The sequence below is a fragment of the Onychomys torridus genome, chromosome 3 (assembly GCF_903995425.1).
Source record: "Onychomys torridus chromosome 3, mOncTor1.1, whole genome shotgun sequence".
Lineage (NCBI taxonomy): Eukaryota > Metazoa > Chordata > Mammalia > Rodentia > Cricetidae > Onychomys > Onychomys torridus.
The window spans coordinates 115,626,232-115,653,469 of NC_050445.1; the positions used below are offsets into that span (position 1 = coordinate 115,626,232).

General features: G+C 50.5%; 1 protein-coding gene across 1 annotated transcript in view; it reads right to left on the bottom strand.

Moving 5' to 3' along the window:
• Nucleotides 1–463: 463 nt before the first annotated feature.
• The window catches only part of Dysf (dysferlin), a 189,173-nt gene continuing 162,398 nt past the window's right edge, over nt 464–27,238 (bottom strand). Inside the window, exons 39-50 of the mRNA XM_036181918.1 lie at nt 26,013–26,104; nt 24,487–24,657; nt 23,410–23,552; nt 21,153–21,292; nt 20,011–20,099; nt 19,655–19,750; nt 19,088–19,229; nt 15,021–15,120; nt 9,903–10,081; nt 7,344–7,453; nt 5,960–6,107; nt 464–3,614 (exon numbers count right to left, since the gene is read on the bottom strand). Coding sequence (XP_036037811.1) covers nt 3,576–3,614; nt 5,960–6,107; nt 7,344–7,453; nt 9,903–10,081; nt 15,021–15,120; nt 19,088–19,229; nt 19,655–19,750; nt 20,011–20,099; nt 21,153–21,292; nt 23,410–23,552; nt 24,487–24,657; nt 26,013–26,104 — 1,449 coding nt within the window. The 3' untranslated portion in view covers nt 464–3,575. The remainder of the gene's footprint in view (nt 3,615–5,959; nt 6,108–7,343; nt 7,454–9,902; nt 10,082–15,020; nt 15,121–19,087; nt 19,230–19,654; nt 19,751–20,010; nt 20,100–21,152; nt 21,293–23,409; nt 23,553–24,486; nt 24,658–26,012; nt 26,105–27,238) is intronic.

Sequence of the window (27,238 nt, forward strand, 5' to 3'; positions counted from 1 at the left end):
CTGTCAAAAAAAGGTAAGAGCATGGTTAACCTTTGACTGTCACACACACACACACACACACACACACACACACACACACACACCACGATCAACTCACACACAAAGCATATGATGTTGTGGTACCCACACATGCCTTATTCGGTGTGGTGGAAGTTTAAACAGGTCTCGGGGAGTGAGTGGAGCTCAGCAGCCAGGAAACACAACCAATGGGGCCTTGAGGTGTAGAGAATTTGTGACCCTGCATGCAGAGCATCTGGCCTAGAGCCAGACAGCTAAGGGCTTGGCTCCTTCCCCTCCATTCAGCCATGCCCTGTGTGTCAGCTCCCTGGCCCCGGCCCAGCTCAATCCCAGGACAACAGTCACTGATGCCATCACTCCATTTCCCTATAAGAGTAAGAGCAAGAAGATGATGCATCTCTTCATGTGTTTTTATTTGGTAGAAAACTTTCCAGAAATGCCCAAGGCTCCCCCACTTCCCCCACCACCTTTCCCTGTCACAACGCCCCTTCCCAGAGCTGCCATTGCCAAGGACAGTGGCTTTACTTTGATGTGTCTGATCATATAGGTGGAGAAGAGAGAATGAATAAGGCTATAGGGAAGAAGCTTTCTAGAACTTTCTATAAAGTGGGGGAGAGCCCAATACCCGATATCTAAATGCATTTGAATCCACTTGTCCAAAAGGGATTTGGTAAACAGTCCCACTGTCTGCTGCAGAGAAAACCAGACAGTACAGGGTAGCTTGGAACTTATCTGCCATCCCACAGTCCTGGAACCTCAGGCCATGCATGGGGATTACACTGTGTGATCCTTTTCACCCCTGGAGTTCAGGGGCAGGGACTGTATGGCCCAGCCTTTGTATGGAGCACCCTGCTCTCCCCACAGCAGTTCTGAGATCTGAACTGTATTCAGACCTTGCCACAGAGCAGGATGTGTGGAGGGAAAAGTAGCCTGGCTGGAAGCCTGTGCCTGAGCCTGCCTGTGTGGGGATTCCATTTCCCGTGAGGGTCTGTGTTTGCAAATCTTTGCTTCTCCCACCCTGCTCTTGACTCACGATGCCTGTCCTTCCTACATTACACCTGCCAGCCTGCACCTCCTCCTCCGAGTGCAGGGTTATGCCTATCTTATAGAACCCTGCCTTGTACCAGCCCCCACTCCATGTACATTTCTTATAGGAATGAGTGAGTAAATTACCCTTAACTTCTGATTACTGAGCCAGCCTTCTGGAACAGCCTTCAGACGCCAGCTGCCCAGGATCCTGTTGGCCTCTGTAACCTAAGGCCACACCACACTGAGACACAAGTGAGCTCCCCAGCCTCTGTCTCCAACAGGACAGTCCGCCACTGTGGTTACATACTTGAAGCTACTCTGATCCTACAGGCCTCTCATCTCCCAGAAGAAAAACTAGACTAGAATTATTTTTTTAAACACATGGTTCTGACCAAGGTCAGCCCACCTTTGCATCTACCCTCCTGTGTTCTCTTCTGGCCTCATATGAAGTTCAGTCTCCTTAGTACACAAGGGTCCTTGCACTTGGCCTTGCCCTTCCTTCTGGCCTTCCCTTCCTCTCTGGAACCACTTGAAGTTCTGCCCTGCTGACTAGCTGACTCCATGGGGCTCTATGGCCCCTTTTACCTGTCAGTGCTTTGAACACCCTCCTGTTGGCCAGGACACAGTTCAGCCCTGTTCAAATGTAACCACTGGGCCCCCAAAGGTCTCCCACCCTCCTAGTCCCAGAGCAGTGTGCCTCTCTAAAGCTCCTCCCCTTGAGAAGATGTTTCCTCAGCCTATGGGAGCCATATGCAACTCAGTGGGAACAGCCTCGGAGCCCACCCTAGGCCTGCTACACGAAGCAATTCAATATCACACATGTTGGCCAGACATGTGTTCCCTCGGCATCCATCCCCAGCTCCACTCCCATGCTTGAGATTTGCTTAATGGCTCGTGTGGTCTCAGGAAGCAGCTTCAAGCCCAACTCTAGGAACAGGGCGAACTGTAAACAAAACCCACTCAAGGGGTGCAGAACAGAGAAAGATCACAAGACCTTGGGTGCGAAGCTGGATCAAGTCTTGCCTGAAGCCTGTCCTTTGGTATGTTTCATTTCTATGAAATCGTTGAGTTCTTTTTACTCGTCTGAGTAGATTTCCTATTACTTATCATCCAGAATAGAAAAGTCAATAGTGTCCACAGTAGCCTCTAGACCCTTTCAAAGCAGCCGGGAAACTGCAGTTCTTACAGTCTAGCACCCTGGGGGAAAACACGAACTTGCTTATTTACTGGATTTCTTTTCCTTTCCAAATTAACATTTTCTCTGTCTGCAGAAACCACCTCTGCTCCACCCTCCACTGTGTCTCTGACTCTTCCTCCTCCACACCTTCAGAAATCCTCAGGGCATCCTAAGGGCAAAGCTGCCAAACCCATCCTGAGGTGAGCACCTTTGCTTCCTCTCCTCTGGTTCCTCCAAAGGCTACCATCCCTCCCGCCACATAATGGTGGACACAGCACAGACCAGCAAAGCCTCCTCACTACATGGGACCTTCTCAAAGAGCTTGCAGCCCTGTCCCTGCTCTGCTTTCTGGGAGAGGAGTGTCCCTGGCTCTTGGGCTCAGGCAGCAAGCCCTCAGGGCCTGGCTGCCAGGTTCTCTTGGCTCAGCATGAAGCAAGAGTAACAGGGTACCAGCTCCATCATGTCAATTGGGTGGCGCCTCAGCCTGAATCCCACAGTCCTGGGAGGGTGAGAGGAGTGGGGGATAATGGGGTGGGGGATCCCTCCAGGATCCAGGGACCTGGGCCAGGAGAACCAGCTCATAGTAGGAAATAAGAGAAGCCTCCCAGTGGACAGGAAGAGACAGCCAGCGTTCCCTGCCCTGAGGCAGAGAGGCCTCTCTTCTGAAGCCTTGGAGCAAAGCCTTCCAGCTCTGCGTTTTCTGAGTACGGTCCTGCTGCTCCTGAGGATTACTCTGGTTCCCGCAGGAAATTTCAGAACAACGCCAAGGCCAAGCTTCAGACCACAAGGAAAAGGTGTCTGAATCCAGGCAGATATTTTAAGCAGGGTGTGGGAGCTGAGAGGAGGGAGGAAGTGTGTGTGACGAGGTCAAAGTCAGAGGTCAGGCCACCCTCCCAGTCAAGTCTCTTACCTGAACAAATGACAGCCTCCCCAGAAAGGAGGGGGGAGGGGTTCTGCAGAAGGGAGGGGACGGATGATACTGGCCACTGGGCCGGATATCAAACCTGAAGACCTCTGCCCTAGCTGCTTCTGCCTCCAAAATGCTGGCCCAGAAATGATAACATCCCATTGGCACCCCTGTCTCCACAGACAACCCCTACCACCCATAGTCTCCCTCGTTCAGGGATTGTAGACACACAGTAACACAGTCTGTGGATCTGTCTGCTTTATCCTGAGATAGTCAAGAGTTCATTCAAAAGAGAGTCGGGTTGGGGAGAAAAGGATGAGGAAAATAGGGTAATCCCAAGAACTCAGTGAGCATGTGCAAGACCACCAGGCCCCAGCAGAATGGAGGAGCAGCCGGTCCTGGGCCAGGAAGCAGCCTGTGGCCCCTTCTCCAGAGTAGACATCTTCAGCTAAAGGGCTTCACCAGCTTCATGGCAGCATAGTTCTAGGAGGAAGACAAGGACACAGACACGTGGTCAGCCCTTCAGGGAAGGCTCGGTGGGAGCTGTTCTTGCTGGGGCTGCAGTAAAGTTGCAGGTGGGCATTGGGGATCCCGGGTCTTCACTGCTGGCCTGCAGCCTGCCTTGCCACCTACCAGCCCATGACAGGCTCCACACTCTAGCCTTCCGGGACTCTCATCCATCATGGCTGACTCCAGCCTTTCCATGATTCCTAGCCCCCTACTCTCATACACGCAAAGGGGAGGCCCAGGGCTAACTCATCACCAAGCCACTATCCAGAAAGCCAGAGAGTGGGGTGTGGGTACCTAGGACAACCCATAACAGCAGCCAGCATCAGAGATGGGTCACCCTCCACAAAGCCCTTCCTGCTGCAGGCCTGACAGGAGTCTCTCCTCTCCACCACTCCTCCCAAACGCCATGAAAACACACAACACAACACAGGGCTCTTAATTGGGACAGTATGTTCTCCAGCGCCGGCCTGGAAAGCCAACCCTGGAAACAAAGCCGGCCCTCCTTCCCCGCCAAATCGCTTCTGCCGCCCCAATCTGGCCTTGCTCCCAGCAGGCTCAGAGGGGCCAGAGGACTCAGAAGTACCCCCTCACCCCTCCTAGGGGACTCTCCAAGACAGTGGGGGTGGTCGGACAAGACAGGTGTCCTGCACCGGGTAGAATAGGCCCTCTGCCTACCTGGCTGAAAGCAGGTGAGCTGACAGGCCCAGCGTTCATGAAAGAGGCTGGGTGACTAGGGACTTGGATAGACAGAGCTGGGATTCTGAACTATAGCCAGGCTTGCACACAGAAGGTATATATCCCAATCCTGCTGGCCCCTAAGCCTGAAGCCCTGGCCTGAATCCACCCGTGTTCCACATGCTGCTCCAGGAGGTCAGTACATAAAGAAGACGCTGGGGGAAATGAAAGGGGTGTAACCTAGCTACTGGAGCCCGGGCATCAGAGGAGGCTCTCTGCTCAGAGTCCCCAGAAGTGTTCCTCAGCTGTCATCAAGAGCCAGGAGCATGAAGCCCCCCAGGCCTTTCTTCCAGCCACAGCTATGAGACCTAGGCCAGCCACTCATGGGCCTCACAGGGCTGGGCCCAGCTGGGCAGCGTAGGCACCGAAATAACCATGGTGATGGATGGCACTTGGGGCATGCACTTGCTCTCCAGGCCTGTAAGTAAGGGACTCAGCTTAACACGCAACAGCTCAAAAAAACAAACAAACAAACAAACAAACCCGACCTGTACCCATCAGAAGCTTGGGGCTCACACAGTCCAGCCCCTTCCACACACAAGGTCACACACACAGAGGCTGGTCGGAAGTCAGTGGAACCCATGTTCCCAAGTTCAAGAATAATGCTCCATCTCCTACAACAGGGGGTTATTCCTTCCTTCCTGTGCTAGAGGGCAGCCTCCTGCTGAGCCAGCCCAGAACTCTACATCCCAGAAGTTTCCCAGCAACACCGAAGCGGATGTCCCCTGGACCATAGCTGCAGAAGCAGAGTAGACACTAGCTCTGCCTTCTAACTCTCAGCCAAAATCATCAGTGTCCTAACTATTACCTAGGGCATCTGCCTCACAGCTTCTCCCTTGTGGCCCCCAGGCCCTCCCCTCCTGGGCACACACACCTACTTCCTCTAGCCCCCACTCTATCAAGATCCTCAGATAACTGTCCTCTGTTCCACCACCTCATACTTTCCCTTCCTCACCCAGCTCCACCCCCACCCTTCAACAGGCTCCCCTGCCATCCTAGGTCCAAGCCTCCTGTTGTGTGAATTTCCCCCAAACTGATCTTGTTAAAGCTCAGGAAGCAAATAAAACTTACAAGTCCCAGGATGTTCCTGAAACTTACAAGATTCACAAGTCCCTCCCCCAAGGCTATTCCAGTATGACACAGTGCTAGAAGAAGAGACTCTCCAACCAGTGGAGCTTCCTGTGCAAGTCATGCAGGTAGCTCCAGGAATGTAGTTTCTGAGTGTTCCTAGCCATACTGGGGTGGGCTTTTCAGTGGTGCAACTGCTTCTGAGTCTTACACACTGGAGTAACTGCAATCAACTCACTGGCTCACCAGGCTAGCCACTTAGTCACATCTCTCCAGGAAGCCACACAACCCCTCCCCATCTGCCTGTCCCTTAATAGTCATTCTTAGGCACTTGCTCAGTGAGTAAGGATTCCCCAAGGACAAGGCTTTGCCTCCCTCCTACCAGTTAGGGGATACTGAGACCTGGGGTTCTATCTCCTCATTGGAGCAAGTCACTGGTTGCCACCAGACTCTGGGAACACATAGAAAACAAGGGACTCCCCCAAGGCAGCATCTCCCGCATCAGGCCTGCTCACCGGGAAGGCATAGACAAAGATGCCCAGGAAGAGCAGGAGGATACAAAGGATGATGAAGAGGATGATGGCACACCGGAAGCGCCGCCACAAGATGAACTTCATGGTCTTGTACGGAGAGGTGAACCACAGGAAAGAGGTGTCAGGACGCCTGGAGGTGAGATCCCAGGGGTCAGTAGAGCTCCTCTGCAGGACTGTTTCCTTCAGACCCTGCTCTCAGCTGGGACAGTGGGTCAAACAGCCTGGCTATGGGAGAGGCACACCCTGCCTCCATGCCCTCTGCTTCTCCTCCCAGAGCCTCTGCTGAGGTGATGCTTGCCTGTACCACCTGTGTTCTTGGTGCTGCTGAGCCCCATCTTCAGGACCCCTATTGGCCCTCTTTCCTTCTAAACCCATACTCAGTCACAGATTGCTCCCAATCGTGTGATCTGTGGCTAAGCTTCCAGGATGCCCTGTTTGGTGAGTGAGTGTACACTGGCCCCCAGATAAGCCAGGCTGGCTGCCTCTGTGGACGTGGCTGGGCTGGACATTGGGAGGATGGAAAGCCAAAAAAGCCCATTGCACTCACTCACTCCCAACAAAGAGCTGCAAACCCTGCCCCTCCTCGCTCAGGATCAGTAAAACAACTCAAAGAACACGGAGAACTTTGTGTCTCACTCTTAGCCTTTGTAACATCAGCTGGCTAGCCCTGGGTCTTGGGACTTCCTCCTTTGTCCATTGGATCCCAGCATCCTGATTTAAAGGTGCCTCTCCCTGCTCTCGAACCCCACAGCATGGGGACAGCACTGTGATAAAGTGGGCCACCTATACTCACTTTCAAGAACACCATGTTGGGTGGTGTCCAACAGAGAACTGAGTCCCAAAAGCGTTGTCGTCGTCGTCAGCAACTGCCCAGGAAGCTGGAGGATTTCAGCTTCCCCTCTCCCATTTTGTTTTAAGCTGGAATGACCTCATTTAACTTTGGTGAGCTGAGTCTCATCTATGAAATGGAGCTAACTACCCAGCAGGGGAGATTCCAGGACACTGGACCCTAATATAGTATGCTTGACAGAAAACCCACAGGGAACAGCTTCTTTGGGGACCTGGTTTTTGGTTTTTGGTTGTTTTGGTTGGTTGTTTGTTTTTGTGTTTTGGATTTTGAGACAGTGTCTTGCTATGTAGCCCAGATTGGCCTGGAACCCACTATGCTCCTGCCTCAGCCTCTCAACTACCAGGATAACAGGCCTGCACCTTCTGCCTGGCTTTGCACCTGCTTCATGAATTAGTTGAAGAGCCCAGTGTTCGTTAAGGCTATGTCCATGGTCTGCATCTCTCTAAACCACAGTAAAGCTATATACCTAGTGCCTCCTAGATGGCACCGGCCTGCTTCCTGGGACAAATGACTGACCTTGGATCCTCTAGCTTCGGATTCATGTTGGGTTCATCCCGACCCTGGCCAGCGGGCCGTTCCTCGTGTTCACTCTCTGCAACAATCTCCAAGGTCATTTCCAGCTTGCCCTGTGGACATCAATGGAACCTTATTGGCACCTCTGGATAGCGACCAAGAGTAGAGCCAGCCCACGACAAACAGAAGGACTACATTGTTATTTTTATTTTTTAAAGTACAAGGTTGTGGGGCTAGGGCCGTGGTTCAGCAGTGCTCACTGCTCAAGCAGAGGAACCTGGTTCAATTTCCAGCTCACAGAGAGATGGTGATTCACAACCACCGTACCCTCTTCTGACACCTACTGGGCCCTGTACACCTATGGTACACATACATACATCAGGCACAAACATAGATACATCAAATAAAATAAGCATGTCATAGTGTCAATTGCCTACTTCACACAAAATGGAGTCAAATGAGAAAAGAGACTACTCTCAACTGAGGAATTATCTAGAAAACACTGGCCTCTGGGCATATCTGTGGAGTATTTTCTTAATTGTCAATTGCCATGAGTGGTACTGTCCCTGGGCAGGTGGTTCTGAGCTGTATAAGAAAAGGTAGCTGAGCGAGTCCAAAGAGGCAAGACAGTAAGCAGCTCTCCTCCATGGCCTCTACTTCGGTTCCTGTCTCCAGGTTCCTATCTTAAATTCTACAGTAATGGACAATGACCTGTAAGTCAAGTAAACAAACCTTTTCCTCCTCAAGCTGAATTTGTTCATGGTGCTTTATCATAGTCACAGAAAACAAACTATGGCAGTATATGTATTTCAAAGCATTGGGTTGTTCTAATCACAAAAGCATTCCGAAATTAAAGAACTATATAAAGAAGGGGCAGTCACCCCACTTACTCGATGTGAAGACAGGTATTCCCCGCATTCTTTTTTTACCATTTTAACCTGTGTGTTACTTTATCTTATTTTATTGATTTATTGTTAATTGTGTGTGTGCATGCATGGATGACTGAAGAGGCCAGAGGCGGGCACCGGATCCCCTCGAGCTCACAGATAATTGTGAGCCAACCAACGTGGGTGCTGGGAACTGAACTGGGGTTTTCTAGAATAGGACTGAGCCATCCCTCCAGCCCCTGTTCCCAACATTCTTACTCACTGGAGCTGCAAGTGTAGGAGACACAGTACTGTATATGCAGCTCCACAGCTTTTTCCCTTGCAGACACATTTCTCCATATAATTATACATTATTTAAAGTTCGGTTCCTAATGATTGTAAAGTACCCTGTGGTTGGTTGACCAAAATTTATTTAATAACTATTTATTTTGGCTCATTTTATGTTTTTTTTTCAATTCTTTGAAAAGAATAAATAACAGCACAACAAACATCCCAGAACCTGAATTTTTATTTTATCCAATTATTTTTTGAGATGGGAGTTTAGAAGTGGGATGGCAAAGTCCAAGGGTATAGACATTGTTAAATCCTACATTGTGTGGTACCCAATTGTTTCCCCACACAGTGAAACAAACCATGCATTCCCCGGCAGAAGGAACTGACGTCTGTCTCCTAAAACTTCACCAATGTGAATGTTTCTGGTTTGTTTGTTTTGTTAACCTAATTTAATAGACCCAAAAGCATCTTTTAAAATAGTCCTTTACTTTCTAGGAAATAACTCTCTTCTCGTGTGTAATGAGTGTCTATGCCGTGAATAGCTCTGCATTTAGCTTGCTGACTTTCCCTCTGGGATGTGTTTCTTATTGGTTATTACAAGTCTTTGTACAAGGACATTTTCCGTCAAGGGCCACTTGAGGGCTGGTCAACTACTCTCTCTAAAGAACCAGTCAGAACCAGTCGGAGATTAACTTCCTCCCTGGTGCTGCTTTGGACTCCAGGGGAGGACTGTTCATCCCAGTCCTCCCTCCCCCACCCACCAGAGCAGACCTCTGTCAGGCAAGAATGATCCCTGAGTGGGTCCTGCACCAACAGAAGAGGCGTGGCCTCTGTCCATCCTACAGGAAGCCCCAGTCAGAAATATTTGGAACCAATCTCTATAAGGCCATTTGTCCAATTCAACAGGTCTCCCCTGCAACAGGAGCCTTGAGAGAGGAAAGATGGAATAGGAGGAGGGAGAAAACCTTAGAAAATACAAGAGACAGAGAGAGTAGAGGGCTCAGTCAATAAAGTGCTTGTCATGCAAGAGTTAGGACCTGAGCTAGATCCCCAGATCTCACACGGAACCCTAGGCATGGTGATGTGCTTGAAATTCCAGGACATGAGGAGCAGAGACAGGCAGTTTCCTGGGGCTTGCTGGCCAGACAGCCTAGCCTAATGAATGAGCCAGAAGCCAATGACAGCTCTTGTCTTCAAAAACAATCCTAGCACCTGAGGATTAGCACCAGAGATTGACCTTTGGCCACCTCCCCCACCCCCAAACCTGTCCATTCACATATACACACACACACGCATGCACACATACACACAGAGAGGAGAAGGACCAGTATGTGCCAGTGTCCCTGGGTTCCATGGGAGAGACAGCCCATGCCCTCCACTGGGCTGGAGAGAACAGACTCACCGCCAACATCTTCTTCTCACCCTCCTCTGTCACGCAAGGCCACCATCCTTTCACTGTCTTCTGCTCAAAAAGGGACACAAACCATTCAGGGTGGAAGGTGTCATCCAGCTGCTCCAAGGAGCACTTCTCAGCTGTCTTGGCTGGCTTGGGCATGCGGTTGAGATCCAGTTGCAGGGAGCCTGTAGCAGAGGGATGCTCTTAGTGGATGCAGCAATCACTGTCCATTCAGGACCACTCTGGGTGGGCACATTCAGGAGCCCATTGTCACCTCTTCAGCTTGTCCAAGGAGTTAGCTCCACCAGCTACCCAGTTCTTGTCCATTTCCTCTTCTCTCAATACAGCCTCCCATCATCCATTCAGGCATGAGTATGTAACCTACCTATTCTGTTTCCTCACCCTGAGCACAGATGCCCACTTCTGCAGCACATCTAACTGTACAAGCCCTTCACACACCCATGGCCTCCACACACTCATCCATTCATTTGCTTAAAATGATTTTTATCATGGTAAAATATATACATAGATATACACACATATGTGTGTATATATATATATATACACACACACACACATCCGTATAGTGTAGGGGTGTGTGTGTGTGTGTGTGTGTGTGTGTGTGTGTGTGTGCTGGCTAGGATCATCTGGGAAGAGGGAACCTTGATTAAGAAAATACCTCCATTAGAAAACACCTGTGGCCATTTTCTTGATTAATGATTAATGTGGGGGGGCCCAGTCCACTCTAGGCGGTGCTACCCCTAGGCAGGTGGTCTTGAGTTGTATAAGAAAGCATCCTGAACAAGCCACAGGGAGCAAGCCAGTAAGCAGCACTCCTCCATGGTTTCTGCTCTTGTTCCATGTCTCCAGGCTCCTTCGTGCCTTAATTTCCTGTCTTGGCTTCCCTTGATGATGGACTGTAACCCATAAACCAAGCAAACATTTTCCTCTCCCACTTGTTTTTGGTCATGGTGTTAATCACAGCAATTAGAAAGCAAGCTAGGACAGGGTGTGTGGGTGAGTACACAGATGTATGGGGATGTGCATGTGAGTGTGCATTTATGTAGAAGCCAAAGGTTGATATTAGGTCTTGTGGTGGTTTGAAAAACAATAGTCCCCATAGATTCATAGGAAGTGGCACTATTAGGAGGTGTGGTGTGGCCTTGTTGGAGGAAGTGTGTCACTGGGCTTTGAGGGCTCAGATGTTCAAGCCAGGCAATGGCTGCCTGCTAATCGGGATGTAGATCTCCCAGATACTTCTCCAGCACCATGTCTGCCTGCATGCTGCCTTGCTTCCTGCCATGACAATAATGAACTAAACCTCTGAAGCTGTAAGCCTGCCCCAATTAAATGTTTTCCTTTATAAGAGTTGCTGTGGTCATGGTGTCTCTTCATAGCAATAGAAGAAGCCCTAACTAAGACAGGTGTTCTCCCTAGTTACTCCCATCTCATTTTCTGAGACAGCACTTCTCACTGAACCTGGAGCTCAAAGATCAGTTGGCTGGTCAATGAGCCTGTCTCCACCTCCCCAGCACTGGGATTACAGACACATGCTGCCACACTTGTTTCTTTATGGGTGCTGGGGTCCAAACCCAAATCCTCATTCTTCTGCATAGAAAACATTTTACCCACTGAGCCATCTGCCAACCCCCACAAAGTCCAATTCAGTGGCATTAGATAGAGTCGTGATGTTACACAGCTGTCACCACTATTTCCAGAAAGTTCTCGTCCTCAAAGAGGAACCGCCTGTGAAGCAGTAACTAACTCTCTTGTCCCCTCAGCCCTGGATACCAATGTTATCTTGTCTGTGTGGACATGCCTCTTATAGTTACAAACATCTGTCCTTAGGTGTCTGATTTATTTCATTGAGCAGAATGTTTTCAGTCTGTCCATATCCCTGTATGTCAATGTCTTTTTACAGTTGAATCATATTGCCGTAGGGAAATGATACATTTTATTTATCCAGTCATCTGTTGGTGGACATGAATCATCTTCCTCCCATGATGCCTACAGACTTCTGATGGCATACATGGGCCAAGTTCTCTGTTTCTCTTTTGAGACATAAAATATGTGATTAGAAAATGCAGTCTAGGGTGGAGAAGAGAAATCTGAGGTACCCAAAGGCAGTGTTTGTTAACGGTTTAAGTTTCATTTTGAAAACCTATTTACCATTTTGAATGTTGTTTATTTTCTCAGTAAAAATGAAATTTTCTTTTGAAATAAACTTTCCAAAGCCTCATTCATAAAAGATAGACTGATGCCAACCCAAAATGTCTGTTTTTAAAAGAAGATTTCATACAAAATTTAAAGGCAGGGTCTGGAGAGATGGCTCAGTGGGTAAGAACATGTATAGGACCCTCCCAGCTTCCATGCTGGACAGCTCACAACAACCTGTAATTCTAGTTCTAGCAGAAGCAGATGCCTCTAACCTCCACTGGCATCTGCATTCATGTGTGGAAACATACACACAGACACATACTAAGAATTAAATAAATATTTTTGAAAATAAAAATGGTAGAAATGATTTATAATGTATCCTTAATATATAAAAATCTCTGAAGACCAATAATTAAAAAAAATGAACATTTCAAAACCATGAAAAAGAATCACCAATAGTATAACAGAAATATTTTAAAGTTCTACCTCACAAACAACAAATACAAATGAGAAATAAAATAATAAAATAGTATGTTAGGAATTATTTTTAAAAAATAATAGCAAAAGCCAGTGTTTAGGTGCAGTGGTGTCCTTGTTCATACAGAGCACAGGTGAAACCTCCCTGAGTAGCAGCTGAACAAAGTGTTTCAAATCTGTGAAAATGTGCAAATACTTAAGAGATCTTCTGCCTAGTGTGGGAAACTATGAACAATGAGTTCAAAGATGGATACTGGGGGTGGGAACCACTCACACTGGAGAACCTGAAGATGGCCAACATCCACCAAGAGATTCAGCCAATCAAAACAGGGCACATCTGCCTAGTGGAATGCCAGGCAGACATCTGTGTGGTATTGTAGATGTCCATGCAGATAGACAGCTACTATGGTCAGGAGAGGACAAGCCCATTCACACACACAGGAGGTATTCAAGTATACATATCATACAGGTGTATATGTATAAAATGTGGGTATGATGCAGAAGTGTCCATTTATATTCATATATGCCAGACTATCTCTGAATGATGAAATAGGGAAAGAATACATTGTTTAGTTCTATTTTTCTATAAGAATCCTGTATAGGACAGATAAAATAACAAAATTCAAACCTAGAGCCATCATTTTTTTACCTCACTATTACAACGAACTCCCCAAAGTAGCCCCATCCCATGTGCCACAGCTGGCCCTGGAGGGACTAGGGTCGGGGAGGGGGGCGGGAAGACCAGCACACAGGCAGGCAGACATGCCCATCAGGGGCTAGAGCTATGCAAAAACACACTTCTCTCTGACTTCTGTAGACAAGAGCCACCCAGGAGGGCATCAGTGACCTGTCCAGAGCCCCCTTGCTGCCAGATGACAGGGCAGAACTTGAAACCAGGGCCCCTGACCCTCCAGGCTGCCTTTGTTATGATTTACTATTTGTTTCAACAGTGATAAAATCCACATAACACAAAATACACCGCTCTAGGGGCTGGAGATGCCCAGCAGCTAAGAGCACTCGCTGCTCTTGCAGAGGACCCAGGTTTGATACCCAACTCCCATATGATGGATCACAACCATCTGTAACTCCAGCTACAGGGGATCTTGCTGTGGGATGGTCTGCACCCCCTCCTCAGTTTTAAGCAGTCATGTACCCAGAAAAAAACCATACCTCTATCAGGTCAGATACCCCAAGGTCATTGGCAGAGCAAATTCCCACAACAGGATCTGATGCCCTCTTCTGGCCTCTGTGGGCACTGGTAATAGACATGGTGCACATACATACATGCAGACAGAATACTCATATGTATAAAATAAAAACAAATCTTGAATTTCTAAAAAATCCACCACTCTGAGCATGTTCAAATCTAGAGTCAGGAGTAGTGCTACCATAGACCTCCACCTAGTTCCAAATATTTCCAGCACCTAGAAAGAAACCTGTCTTTTTGTCTATCAGACACTGGCTCCCCATGCTTCCCATTAGTCTACTCTTCCCTGCTTTAGATACGAGCGCGCGCATGCGTGTGTGTGTGTTCATGTTTGTGCAGACATACATTTGTGTGTGCATGTACCTGTGCCTTTAAAGGCCAGAAATCAACCTCAGATATTGTTCCTCAGGGGCTGTCCACCTTGTTTTCTGAGACAAGGTCTTTCACTGGCCTGGAGCTGGCCAAGTAGACTACATTGAGTCCCTAATGAATATCAAGAATCTGCCTATCTCTACCTCCCCAGCTCTGAGATCACAAGTAAGTGCTGCCACATCTAGCTTTAAAAAACACACACAAACACCTAAGTTTTGGGCTTGAAGCCAAGTCCTCAGGCTTGCACACCAAGCACTTTGTTGACAGAATCGCCTCCCTCACCTTCTTCCCCTCTTCAGATCTGCTGGGTGTGGGCTAGATGTGGAATTATGTAGTACTTGTCTCTCCCCTTCTGCCACTTAGCATGTTTTCAAGGTCCCCCAGATGGAGTCGGGAGCAGTACCTCTTTTCTTTGTATAAATGAACAATATATGGGCATGGACAGACCACGTTTCATCATTTTCCTACTTTCGGTAGGGCTATTACTAACCTGTTTCTCTCCCAGCACCCCCTGCTGATCTTCATGGCTGCCCTTCAGCCCAGCTCCCCATTCCTCAGCTTGGCTTCTCAGGCTGCACAACCACAACCCTGTTCATTAAGACAGTCTCTGAGGCACAAAGATAAGCAGTGACCTGGTGCTCACAATTTCTAGCCTCTGTACTGCTAAACTGTCAGAAGAGAGACGAGGCAACTGTGATGACCAGCAGACCCCTGCACAGGCTTCTGCCCATGTCCCTGCTCTTCCTCATGAATCCCACTATCTAACACAGCTCAAGGATCACCTCTGCTAAGGACCCACTCCAAAGCCACCCTGTCTGACAGTGTTCTGTGTTACATACGGCGCTTATGCTGGGCACTCACCAACCCCAAACTTCTTGAGGGAACCTCAGAAGGACAGAAATGAGACTTACCCAGAAAGTCATCAAAAGAGAACTTGTCATTGTCCCAAATCTGGAAGACCACGCGTGCTGGGATCTTGCTCTCTGTCTTGTCAAGTCTCCAGAAGGCATCCTGACACAGAGTAGGATCAAGGAAGCAAGGTTAGAAAAGTTTGTCCATGGCCACAAACAGGGAAGCCCCACTAGCCTGGGAGGTTACAAGGTATAGGCTGGAGCAGTGTATTCCTGAGGGTCATGTCCAAGCCAGGTCCTAGCAGGAAGACTAGAAAGGGCCTGGCTGTGGCCAGGGGTGTGATAGCTGGTTTTTAATGTCAACTTGGTTCAACTTAGAATCACTTGAAATGAGAGTCTCAATTGAGGAACTGTCTAGATGAGGCCGGCCTGTGGGCATGTTTGTGGGGAACTGTCTTAATTGTTCATTGACATAGGAAGGATCTGGCTTATTGTGGGTGACACCGTTCCTAGGCTGGGTCCTAAACTGTCTTCCAATAACCTTTGGAAGGAGCTACAAACTTTCAGCTGAGAAACCCAAAGCACATAGTGTGTCCAAGGGCACAGAATAGGGAGTGGCAAGCTGGGATTCAAACCCAGGTTCCAGGGTCCTGCTCTCAGCCCTACACTGGGCTTTGCATATGTGGTCTCCGGGACATGTGGGCTAGCAGAGAGCATCAGGATATACCCCCAGCTGTTAGTGAGAGGAAGCAAGGCACTCTGCTGTAAGTAGCTGGCACTGAGGCAGGTCCCCAGATCCTCCTTCCTACTCCTCCAGCTCACCTCCACCTCCAGAGCCCACCAAGAAGTTTCCCCTTCCTGCTAGAAGAGGCCTCTCTCCCATAGCCTACAGGTCAGTTCCTTCTGGAACCAGGCATCTGAGAGATGTGGGAGTGAGTTGGCCAATGAGTCTAAGCACTCTCCACCTGAAGGACTATCACTGGGCTTCTCTGTTCACATGGAACAACCTGAGCAGGTAGCATGTATAGGAATCATCCTGGTACAAGCTAGGGAGTTAGATCTGGGTAGCCCAGGTAACCACAGGAGTGTCTGGCCCCAGATGCCATGGAGATGATTAATCTTCTATGTCAACTTGACAGTATTTAGAATAACCTAGGAGACACACATAGAGCTGTGTCTGTGAGGGTGTTTCCAGGAAGGTTGAACATGGAAAACATCCTCCCCGCAGGAGGCATCATCTCAGGGGTTGGCTTCCCAGAATGACAGAAAGGGGGGAAAGGAGGACAGCTAAGTACTAGCCGCCTCCCCTCCTTGCTTCCGGTTCTGTGGAGAAGTCACTGCACATTCCCCACACTATGCCTTCCATGATGGACCCGTCTTTAAACCATCAGCCAAAATAAACATTTCATCTCTTACATTTCTATCAGGGACAGTGTTACAGCAACAGCAACAAGCAGCTAACGAACCCATCAAACCTGCCTTGAACACCCCAGCCTTCATAGTCCCACACACGCCTCACCAAGCTGCCTAAGGGAAGACCATGGCCACTGTCTACAAAGAGTGGCCATTACGCACAGCGCCATAGCCTGGGCTGCACTGAAGGAAAGCAGACCAAGGCTGGCCCCAGACACCCCTCTCTGTCTCTGCCTCCTGCTTGGCTGCCTGGCCCAGCCTCCTGCAGGTGCCTGCTTCCTCTAGCCAGCTTTTACAGCCAGCTCCAGGCTGCCTGCAGGGCCGCCAGCAACCTCCATTCCTCAGCAGGCTGGTTTACAGGCTCAGTAATGAGCCTGAGGTTCAAACAGCCCCTGGTGGGAGCAGCTGGTCAGGGGCTCAGCCTGGGGAATGAGCCCCCCCAGGTCCCAGGCGCTCATTATGCTCCCTGGCCTGGGCCCTTTTACTAGCTGTTTATTTGCAGGGTGGGGGCCTGCCTGCGCGGCAGGCCCCAGTGGGTGTGCTGGACTCCAGGTGGGGAATAAGGCTGAACAACCAGCGGTGGTTCAAAAAAGTGGGATGAAAGGAGACCTTGTATTTTATGACAGTCTCGTCTGGTTAATGGGGTCCCTGGAGGGCCTGCCCGCCTGCCAGGGGCCCCAAACCTCATGGCAGAGGGCTGCTTCTGCAGCCAGGACCTGGGAGCCCACAGCCTTTGTGGGCCCCCATCCTCACCCACCCCATCCTGTCTTCAGACAAGCTAATCAGTGCCCCACTGTGGGCAAGCTCCACCTGCCTCTCAGGATCCAGCCCTGGCTGTATCTCCTAGCCATGCTGCCCTCCTGGCCATTTCTACTCCATCTGTCCCTCCTGTCTCCAGCCATTCTCTGCGTGGGGACTTGTCTCCTCCTCCTCCCTAGACATGTGTTGCCTCACTCCTGAGCACCTTCCTCTTCTGCATCCCACTCCCTTTGTGGGCCCTTCCTCCTTCCACCAGGCCAATCACACTCTTTCCCTGTAGTCTAAACAAGTCATTCTGTTTGGATTCCCCTTGTGAGTCAGCCGGCTTCCCCTTCCTTACCAGGGCCTTCAACAGAAACAAAACACCATGAGTGCCAGAGCAGGGCTACCCTAGCTGTTAGCCAGCACCTGCAACTGGTCCTCGGAACTGCCAGGTGACAATTCTGGGCTACCAACTAGCACTCCCTCACCCCACCCCTCCTCCACTCCCTCCGTACGCGGCCACATTGTGCGTGCATGGGTTCATGTCTCTCGTCCTCATTTCTCCATCCATCTCAAATCACTTGTCCTAGTGCCAAATTCTCTTCTTACTTCACTGAAGGAAACAGGAAGCCCTTGCTCCAGACATGCCTGGCCACATCCCCTCAGTGTGGTAAAAAGGCTGTGGCCCCTCCTATTCAAGCAACCGATTGTGCATCTCTGTCCCAATTTCCCCACCCAGGCCTACCCCCTTGTAGAGCTCCCTGAGCCCTGGAGATGGTGTGTACAATGTTGGTCTTTCTGCTTTGCTCCTAGCCTCGCCCTCCCTGTCCACAGCTGAAGGAGAGGCACTTGTGTATGTGATGAAGGCTCTCAGACAGGCACAGTATCTGCTGAAGCTCAAAGCTTCTAGAGAGCCTGGGCACTGCCGGACTTCACAACCCTGCTGCTAAATTCGGCTTTCTTTTCCGGTGGCCCCTACTGCCGACTCTTGGTTGAAGAATCCCTGTATCCCTGATAAATCCCTATTTTCATTCTGATGGCTTCTGAATGTTTGGCAAGACACTCTGGTTTCTCTGAGGTGCAGATGAGTCTGTGTGTTGGGCTGGGAAAGTTCAGGCAGGGGCGGGTCAATGAAGAGAATTCAGAGGGCAAGGAAGCCAGTGTATTTGGACTTTCCTTCAAGGTAAAGGCACACTGGGGCCTGGAGAGACAGATATCACTGAGGCTGTAATGAGCTGCCTCTGGGTAGAAATCAGACCAATCGTACCCAAGCATATGCAGGCATGGACTCTGAGAGGGGAGCACCTCCAGGAAACATTAGTATCAAAGGAGGAAGGGGGTCGAAGGCATCACCGGGCCTTCCTCAAATCATCCTGGCTGAAGACCCACACAGTCCCATGCATTGTGCTGTGCTGACCTCATAGGGTAGATCAGGTGTGGGGAAGAGGCTGCCACCTTGAGCTTGGACCATTCAAGACTACAGAGACCAATACTTAGATGAGACCTAAATTTAGAGCTGCTAAGGATCTAAGCCACCCCCCATCCCCACCCCCCATCCTGTGCAGGCCAGCTCTGCCCTCTGAGGAGCACACAGCTGGCTCTACCCTCTGCCCCTGTGATGGCCATGCTGGGCCTCCAGGCTCTTCTGCCTCAGGCCCCAGGTTCTTCCACACTGCTAAGTGTATGTGTGGAATGGTAAGATAGGCAACAGCTGCAGGGCTTGAACCTGACTGTGTGTTAGGTGTGTGTTGTGTGGTTGTGGGTCATCCTGACAGGTAGAGACACTGGCACCAGTAATACTTGCAGAAAAGGAGAAGGACATGGGGTACAGAGATGGTGGTGACACTCTTGAGGGTAACAGAGATACAGGTCAGAGCTGCAGGGTTAGTAGAGAGAATGCATCAGTGTCAGCTGTAGTCACATTAGCAGTGTGAAGCCACGAGAGCCTGATCCCCAGGCCAAGGGCCACTCACCTTCTTGGCAACAGCACAGACTTGCTCGGCAGGCAGATAATCGAAAGGGAACACAAACCTCCAGTTGAAATTGCCCTCGCCACCAAGAGAGCGGTAGTGCACATCTGTCTTCTGTTTGTGTTCTTCAAATCCCACCATCCAGCTAGCCACACATGGAAGAGGACAGTCCTCATCAGTCCAAAGCTCACAAATTCCAGGACATTTCCCACAGACCTCCACAACCAGGTGGGCAACCTTGTCTTGGACCAGTAAAGAGTTTGGAAGTAAAGGAACTTGGTAAAGGAATTCCTAGGAAATCTCCGTGGTGCTTACAACACACCACAGAATGGGACCATCTAATGTCTCAGCTGGTCCCCCAAGAGCATCCTCAGTCCTTGTCATTTTATAGCTCAATGAAATTGAGGGAAATGACTCCTCAAAGGTACAGACCACTGCTGTGAGACCCTCCTTGGATGGGCATCTTCTCCATTTTCACACCACAGATCTGCACAGAGAACACCTCCACCCAACCCTGGGAGCTGGGGAGGGGGGGCGTGCCTGGAGCTGGTGGAAATGAGGGGACCCTACCCTTTCACATAGATGTCACTCATCTTCTCCCCTGTGAGGCTGAGGTCATCCAAGATCACATCTTTTGTGTTCCAAATAATACAACGCAGGAAAAACCTGTGGTGGGAGGCAGGGGAACAGAGAATGTATCTGCATAGATACTCCAACAAGGATATGATGTCCCCACCTGACTGGCCAGTTCATCCAAGGAGTCCTTCTACCTGGACTCCTTAGCCAGACCCAAACAAGCTGTGTTCCAAGATCCCCGTGAACCCAAACCTGTCCAACAGGCAGCCTTCCTCCCTCTCTCCCACAGTTCACAGTCGCTATGGCCCTCCTGCCTCCAGCCCAGCTAGAACCCATGGCCAGGCTAGTACCTTCTAGCTCTCCGTGGGGTGATGTTGAAAGGGGGTCCAGGCCGGCCTAGCACCTTTGGAAATAGGTCAATCCACATCTGTAACTTCCCCTGTAAAGACACAAGCAGTTCATTCATGTTCTACATGAATGTGCACACGCAGCACGCACACACATTTCTCATTGCATCCATAGTTTCTGTACCTGTCTAGTGTACACACCTGGGGATCAGGACAAAGGAAATGAAACTCAAGCCTGCCTGCTTGCCTGCCAGAAAGAGGCTCAGCACCTGGGAAAGGAGGGGCCCTAAACAGATCGCTGCAGGACCCACCACAGAAGAGAGATCACAGCCCTCCAGGCACTGGCTGTTCAGAGACAGTGATGTGTCAGCTGTGGTCCAGTGTGCAGAGAATGATGTGTGCAATTCCACAGAGGGCCAGGGAGCCAGAGTATTCATAAGGACTCAGGTCTCTGTGACAGAAGCTGCTTTCTCTGCCTATTTCCCTCTGCAAACTCAGGAAATTTTCTCTCTCTTAAAATGCAAGAATTAAAGTAACTTGGTTCAGTAATATCTGTAGGATCAAGGGTCTGGAGGATGAGAGAGTTTAACCTAGGCTGCTCTTGGAGGCTGGAAGCCAGCCCACCTAGGAAAGAGCCTGCTCCTCTCAGAGACATCCTCAGAGCTTCCTCTGGCTTCTTCCAACCAGCCTGGCCGCCAGTCTTAAGCTTGCTCTCTTTGTTCACCTGTCTTCCAGAGGGGAGCCTCCAGCCCCCCAACCACTCTCCATGGGCCTCTGCCATTCTAGAGGTCCTGGATCTAGTCTGAGCCCTCAGCTGTAGCTCAGTACAGGATGACCTTCTGGAACTAAACCACTAACAACGGCAGATAGAGGACACCCTTAGGCAGGGTTGAAATGGAAAGGCTTCAGATGCCCAGGCAAGGCAGAAGCCAGGCCTACATGTACCTAAAGCAAACACTAGCTTTATTTCCCAGACAGTAAGGGCCAGACCCTGAAAGCCCACATAGATGACTCTGTGAAGAAATGAGCCATGGAGAGAGTGACCAATCTCAAAGTCCCTCATGGTATTTTGGCTGTTGTGGCCATCCTTGGCATGTAGCTCTCTGGGGTCCAAGGATGCCACAGCTCAAGGGACAAGGACTTACCTGCTCAATATCTGGCTGCAGAGGGCTGTAAAGAGGCCGTGACTCCACGTGCTCAGGGACCAGGCCTTGCTGCTGAAGGACATGCAGGGCTAAGCGTTCCTCCACTGGGCCTAGGTGGGGGTTCGGGAGTCTACCGGCCTCTGCCCCAGAAAAAACAAAAAGTGACCGGGGATGTGAGAGACAAACAGCAGTGCTGCCTTCTTGTGAAGGTTGGGCAGAACTCCTGGGGTCACAGGGAACCCCTCTTCATGACAGACCATCCCCACAAAGGTGCCTCACTTTCTACGAGGGAAATGTCACTGCCCACGGACTCCAGACTTCAAATACAGACTCCCTGTTGCTGTCCTTTCTACCAAGTCTCTTCTAGAAAATTCTTAGTTTCCATCCACACAATCTTCCTTGTCTTCCAAAGCCCACTCATCCATCTTTCTTAAGTACTACAAACTTTGAGCCCCAGCAACCTGTGCATACAACCTGAACAAGCCTGGTAGCACTCAGATGCCAGAATGATGTTCTTCACATAAGTTGTTGTATGAATGGCAGTAGCTACACTCAGGAATCACAGTGAATACTTCTACAGAGGACCCATGTGCCATGCACTGCTCACATAAATGTTAGCATATCTGATCCCTAGGGGCTGAGTACCACCGCCATCCCCATTTCACAGATAGGAACCTGGCAGAAGCCCTACACCTGTGCACTGGGGCAGCTGGGATCCTACTCAGTTAGGAAAGGTAAGCACGTGCTTCTTCTGCCTCTCACTTCTGGTGGGACAGCTCCCCACTGCCAGGTGACTTGGAGACAGGTGCTATGAAGGGAAGAAGCCAGGCTCATCTCTGTACCAGAGGCCTTGGCTACAGGAGTGCAGGAATGATGAAACCCATATGCACCCACACACTCACACACCCACTCACCCACGCACCCACTCATGTATGCTGTTGGGTTACCATTCTTTGGAGTCAAGCACACTGTCATATGGTGTGTGCTGCAGGGCCAAGAGTGTGGCCTGCACCCACATGATTGGTGACTTTGGGAAGGTCGTTAAGTACCCCTGGCCTCAATGGCTTCATCTGCAAGGTGAGGCAGATGCTGGGCCTCAGGATTTTATGACCTAAAGCCCCTGTGCTAAAGTTGCTAGCAAAGCAGCGGGTGCCCCCAGAGGAAATGAGACTCCCCACTCAACCAGACACACAGTCTTAATGGCTGAGCCTGGCTCAAGCCCTGGGAGAGTCAGGAACACAGAGCAAGGAGGAGGGGGTGGGGCCCAGGCATCAAAGCTGTCATTTCCTTTTTTATAACCTCAGCACCAGCCCTGACATCAAACATCTCTGCAACAAGCAGGAGGCGCAGGGCCAGCTGGGCCTGTAAACACCTCAGGGAGTTGGAACTGCTCTGGGTGGGCGATGTGGGAGTGTGGGCATCTCAGACACATGGAGAGCATGTGGCAAGGCATCTCAGCTACCACACTGGGCGGAGCCAAGGGCAAGGATGAGGTGTGGCAAGGCCTGTTGGCTGCCCCCAGATGCTTAGGAGTAGGGGGTTGGAAATGTTCACCAAGGTCAAACAAGCAGGCTAGCACAGCTCAGTAGCAAGAGCTCCTCAGAGGCGTATATACCACAAGCTCTGACCAAAGTCTGACCACCAAAGCCAAAAGGAGACAGATCCTACCCCAACCTCAGTCCTGCCTACACTCTTGCCTGAAATCTCACTGTCTGTTCTGGTTTGCTTTCTTTTCCGGTGATAAAACATTCTGGCCAAAAGCAGCTTAGAAGAGGAAAGGGCTGACTTGGCTTACACTTCCGGGTTATAATCTATCATTGAGGGGCAGTCAGCACAGGACTGAAGCAGAAACCAGAGGAACGCTGCCTACTGGCTCACTCACCCACTCATGCTCAGCTTGCTTTTTTCCACAGCCCAGGTCCACCTACCTAGAGATGGTGCCGCCCACAGTGGGCTGAGCCCTCCCCCATCAACCGAGACAATCTCTCATAGACGTGGCCACAGATCAACCTGATCTAGACAATTCCTCAATCGAGGCTCCTCTCAGATTACTCCAGGCCATGCCAAGTTGACAAGGCTAACCAAGACACCCTCAGACAACTTCACCATGGTTCCGGACAGAGATCTGACCTGGCTCCACCCGGACCTCTGGCCTACAAACAGGTCCTCCTTTACTCTGCTGATATGGTGTGTGTCCACCTGGGCCTTTCTGATGAGACAAAAAGCCCACTCTGGCTGGGACAACAGGGCAGCTCACCTATTTCCTCAATGGTGTATTCCTTATCCTGAAATGTCACTCGGTCTGTCCGGTACACGGGGGCCTTGACCCTGTGCTGCTGGCAGAAGAGCTGGAGGAGCTGCGAGGGGCGGAGCTGGTCTCTCCACTGGTTTGGTCCAGAGCTGAAGCCCAAGAACAAGACTAAGATGAGACACTCCGAGGACACAGAGGGAGGCGCCTTCAGTAGCCTGTGTACCCCACGCTCACACAGCATTGCCTGCCCTTCACTGTCACAGCACGAGCCCCTTCTGGATAGCTCAGCAACCCCATCTCACAGATGGGGAAACAGAGGCCCAAAGAGCAAAGGCCTGACAGAAGCACTCATGAAAGTGGAACTCAAATGCCACACACAAACGCCCCTGTCAGTCACTCCCTCAGACCCAGCTGAAGCTCTTTGATAGTACCTTCTCCTCTCCTTCTCTCCATCATCCCTCCCTCTCTCCTTCCGGGTACCCAGTCCCCTGCAGACCTTGGTGTGTGTCACAAGACACTGAAGCCAGGTGTAGTGGCGCACGCCCTTAATCTCAGCACTCAGGAGGCACAGGCAGGTGGATCTCTGCATCTAAGGACAGCTTGGTCTGCAGAGGGTGTCCCTGGACAGCCAGGGCTATACTGGAACCCTGTCTCAAAGGCTGAGCAAGAGCTGCATACACAGATTCAAATTCTAATCTTGCCAGTTACGAGTCTCTGTTTCCACGTCTGCGGTGTGGGAACAGTTGGGTTCAAGGAGAGAACACCTGGGCTGGCACCTAGCACTAAGTAAGAATCAGCCTTGGGCCCTTAAACATGCAGTAGGTCTGGGGGAGCCCACAGCCAGCCTTGGGCACCTACACACAGTAGGTCTGGGGGAACCCACAGCCAGCCTTGGGCACCTACACATAGTAGGTCTGGGGGAGCCCACAGCCAGCCTTGGGCACTTACACACAGTAGGTCTGTGGGAGACCACAGCCAGCCTTGGGCACCTACACACAGTAGGTCTGGGGGAGCCCACAGCCAGCCTTGGGCACTTACACACAGTAAGTCTGGGGGAGCCCACAGCCAGCCTTGGGCACTTACACACAGTAGGTCTGGGGGAGCCCACAGCGAGCTCCAAACTTGGACAGCAGTCTGTTCTCCAGGTCGATGACTGTCTCCCCAATCTTCTCGTCCTTGGAGAGGAGGTCATAGTCATAGAGTGTGATCTTCAGGTCCTTCTCCAGAGGCAGGGTGCAGGTGAGCTCAAACATCCTGCAGGAGAGCAGGCAGCATCAGACACTGCAAACCCGGAGGCATCCACCCAGTGCGGGGGTGGGGGGTGAGGGGTCAAGGGGCTGAGAGCAGGAGATTGAAAGCCACCCTAGGGGTTACCCCCTCAGGTCTCCTGTCCCTTCTAGAACAAGCCACCCAGAGTGCAGCTGTACTTGGCATGTCTCTATGCCTTTGTGTGTGCATGTGCATGTGTGTGTGTGTATGCACATGTGTGTGTGCGTGCATGTGTACATGTGCGTCAGGTTTTCCTAAACTGAGCTGGCTGCCTGGTTCATGCACCCCACAAGGAATAGATGAAGGAAATGGAACACAGCACTGACACCTGTGTTTCTCTATGGTGCCGGAGATGAGATGGGAAACTCTGTAACGGAGGGCATGCCCACAACTCCTGGGCTGTACACCAACTTCCAAGACGGAATGGAAGGAGGGATTATGGAAATGGCTCTTGGGAGGGAGCTCCTGTGTGGTCTACACACACACACACACACACACACACACACACACACAGCACATAACCACTACCCCTGTGCCAGGTGCCAGAGCTCATGAAACCCCTTCTCTCCACCCCCCATCCTCTCTAAGCATGGCAGCAAACTACTGCTCACTGGCGCTGGGACTGTCTCTCCAAAAGTTGCAGCCAGAGTGACTTCAACTGAGCCAACAGATGCCAGTATGGATGCAAGATGTTACTTGCTGCATGGGAAGACCAGGATTCCACAGGTGCTAGAGAAACAACAGCCATGGGCCTCCCCCACCTCAAACACTTATGAGCAAACCATAACTCGGGCCCCCGGGTGCCAGCCACATGCCATAGTGCTCAGCCCTCTCCTCTTGCTCTTAGGGTTGCTCATGTCCTGGCTGTCTTGGGTCTACCTTCATCCCCTAGCTGACTACCATAAAAGCATGTGGGCACTAAAAGAATAACTGCTGGTAACTTGGCATTTGCAATGGAAAGGGACACTGGTAGAAAACCAGGAAGTCCTCATAAAGACTCTTGGCTAATCATAACATACCAGCGACAACATCCTCATTTAGGCAAAGGTACCAGTCAGGGAAGATGCTAATGAGGAACTGGGGGAAGAGTATATGGGAACTCCAGTCTGTAAGAAATGCACCTTCAGAGTACTCATGTAGTCTCTGGTCTTTGAGGTGACTGTCTCTGTGCTTATCCATGAGTTCCTGACAGGGTTTGAACATGCGCTCTCAGACATAAAAGATCCATAATAAAGGCTCTGATGAGGCAAAGACTTCCTAAGTAGCAGCCACATCTGCCCACTAAACTGAGTTTTCCATGCCAGCTCCTCTACCCCACACCCAAGCCACTTCCCACTTACTTTCCAAATACGGGCTCCAGGGTGCAAGGGATGTAGTTATCCTGGTCACTCACTGATTTCTTCCCTATGGAGATCTTGATGTAAGGGTCGCACTGGAGGACACAGAAAAGAACAAATAAAATCACTGGGTCAAAGTGTCTTTGGGGTTTCTGGCCATCAGGGAGCTGTGATACAGATAGTGTCCTGTTCGGCCAGGGCCCATCCTCCACACAACACCACCCCACACCACACCACACCATACCATTCCTTACCTTACCACACTACAGCACAATACACTGTACCATACCATGTCAGACCCACCACACCACACCATACCATACATATCACATCGTACCATACCACATCACACTACACTGCATCACACCACAACATACATACCACACCATACTGTAACACATCACAGCATACCATGCCACACTATATTATAGCACACCACATCTTACCACACCACACCTTACCACACCATTATACTACACCATACCATGCCATACCATACTATACTGTATCACATCATACCATACCATGCCACATTGCATCACACCACAGCATACCACACCTCCCCACAATACACTGTACCATACCACATCACATCACCACAACATACCTCACCCTGCTCCCCCCCATGGCCAGACAGGTCTTCTAGCAGTGGGAAGGGTGAGTATCCTATACTCCTGACCCATTGGCACTTGGGAAGAGGTAGGTGTGGTTAGACCCCAACTCTTATACACACACGATCATATATTCCTAGGCCAGGTTGGGGTCCTCTCTATTTTCAAATGGCTTATTTCCAAAGATGGAAAGAGACAGACAGGGCCACATTTTGTCCACTAGAACAGCCTGGGCCTGTCTTCTGGATGCTACCTCTAAGCAACAGCAGACTTTGCACCATCCTGCCAGAATATGACGAGGGAGAAGAACAAAGGCTAGCGCAGTGCCATGAAGCCTTGAAGACTACAAGGCAGGATGACAGCCATATCCTGGAGGCCGTCTGTGCTGCCCAGGCTAGAGTGCGTGACTTCTCATCTTTGAAAGGCAAGGCTGTGGGGATTGGAAACCAGGCTTCTGCTTCCAACCTAAAGGACACATACTGGAGCCTGAACCCATCTAAGAGGACAAGGAAGAAACTGAGGCTTGAACCTCTAAACTCCAAGTGCCCACTCCTGCCTTGCTGTTCTCTCTCTTTCCACCTCTTCTCTCTCTACCAGCTCTTCTCCTTCAGCCCTCCC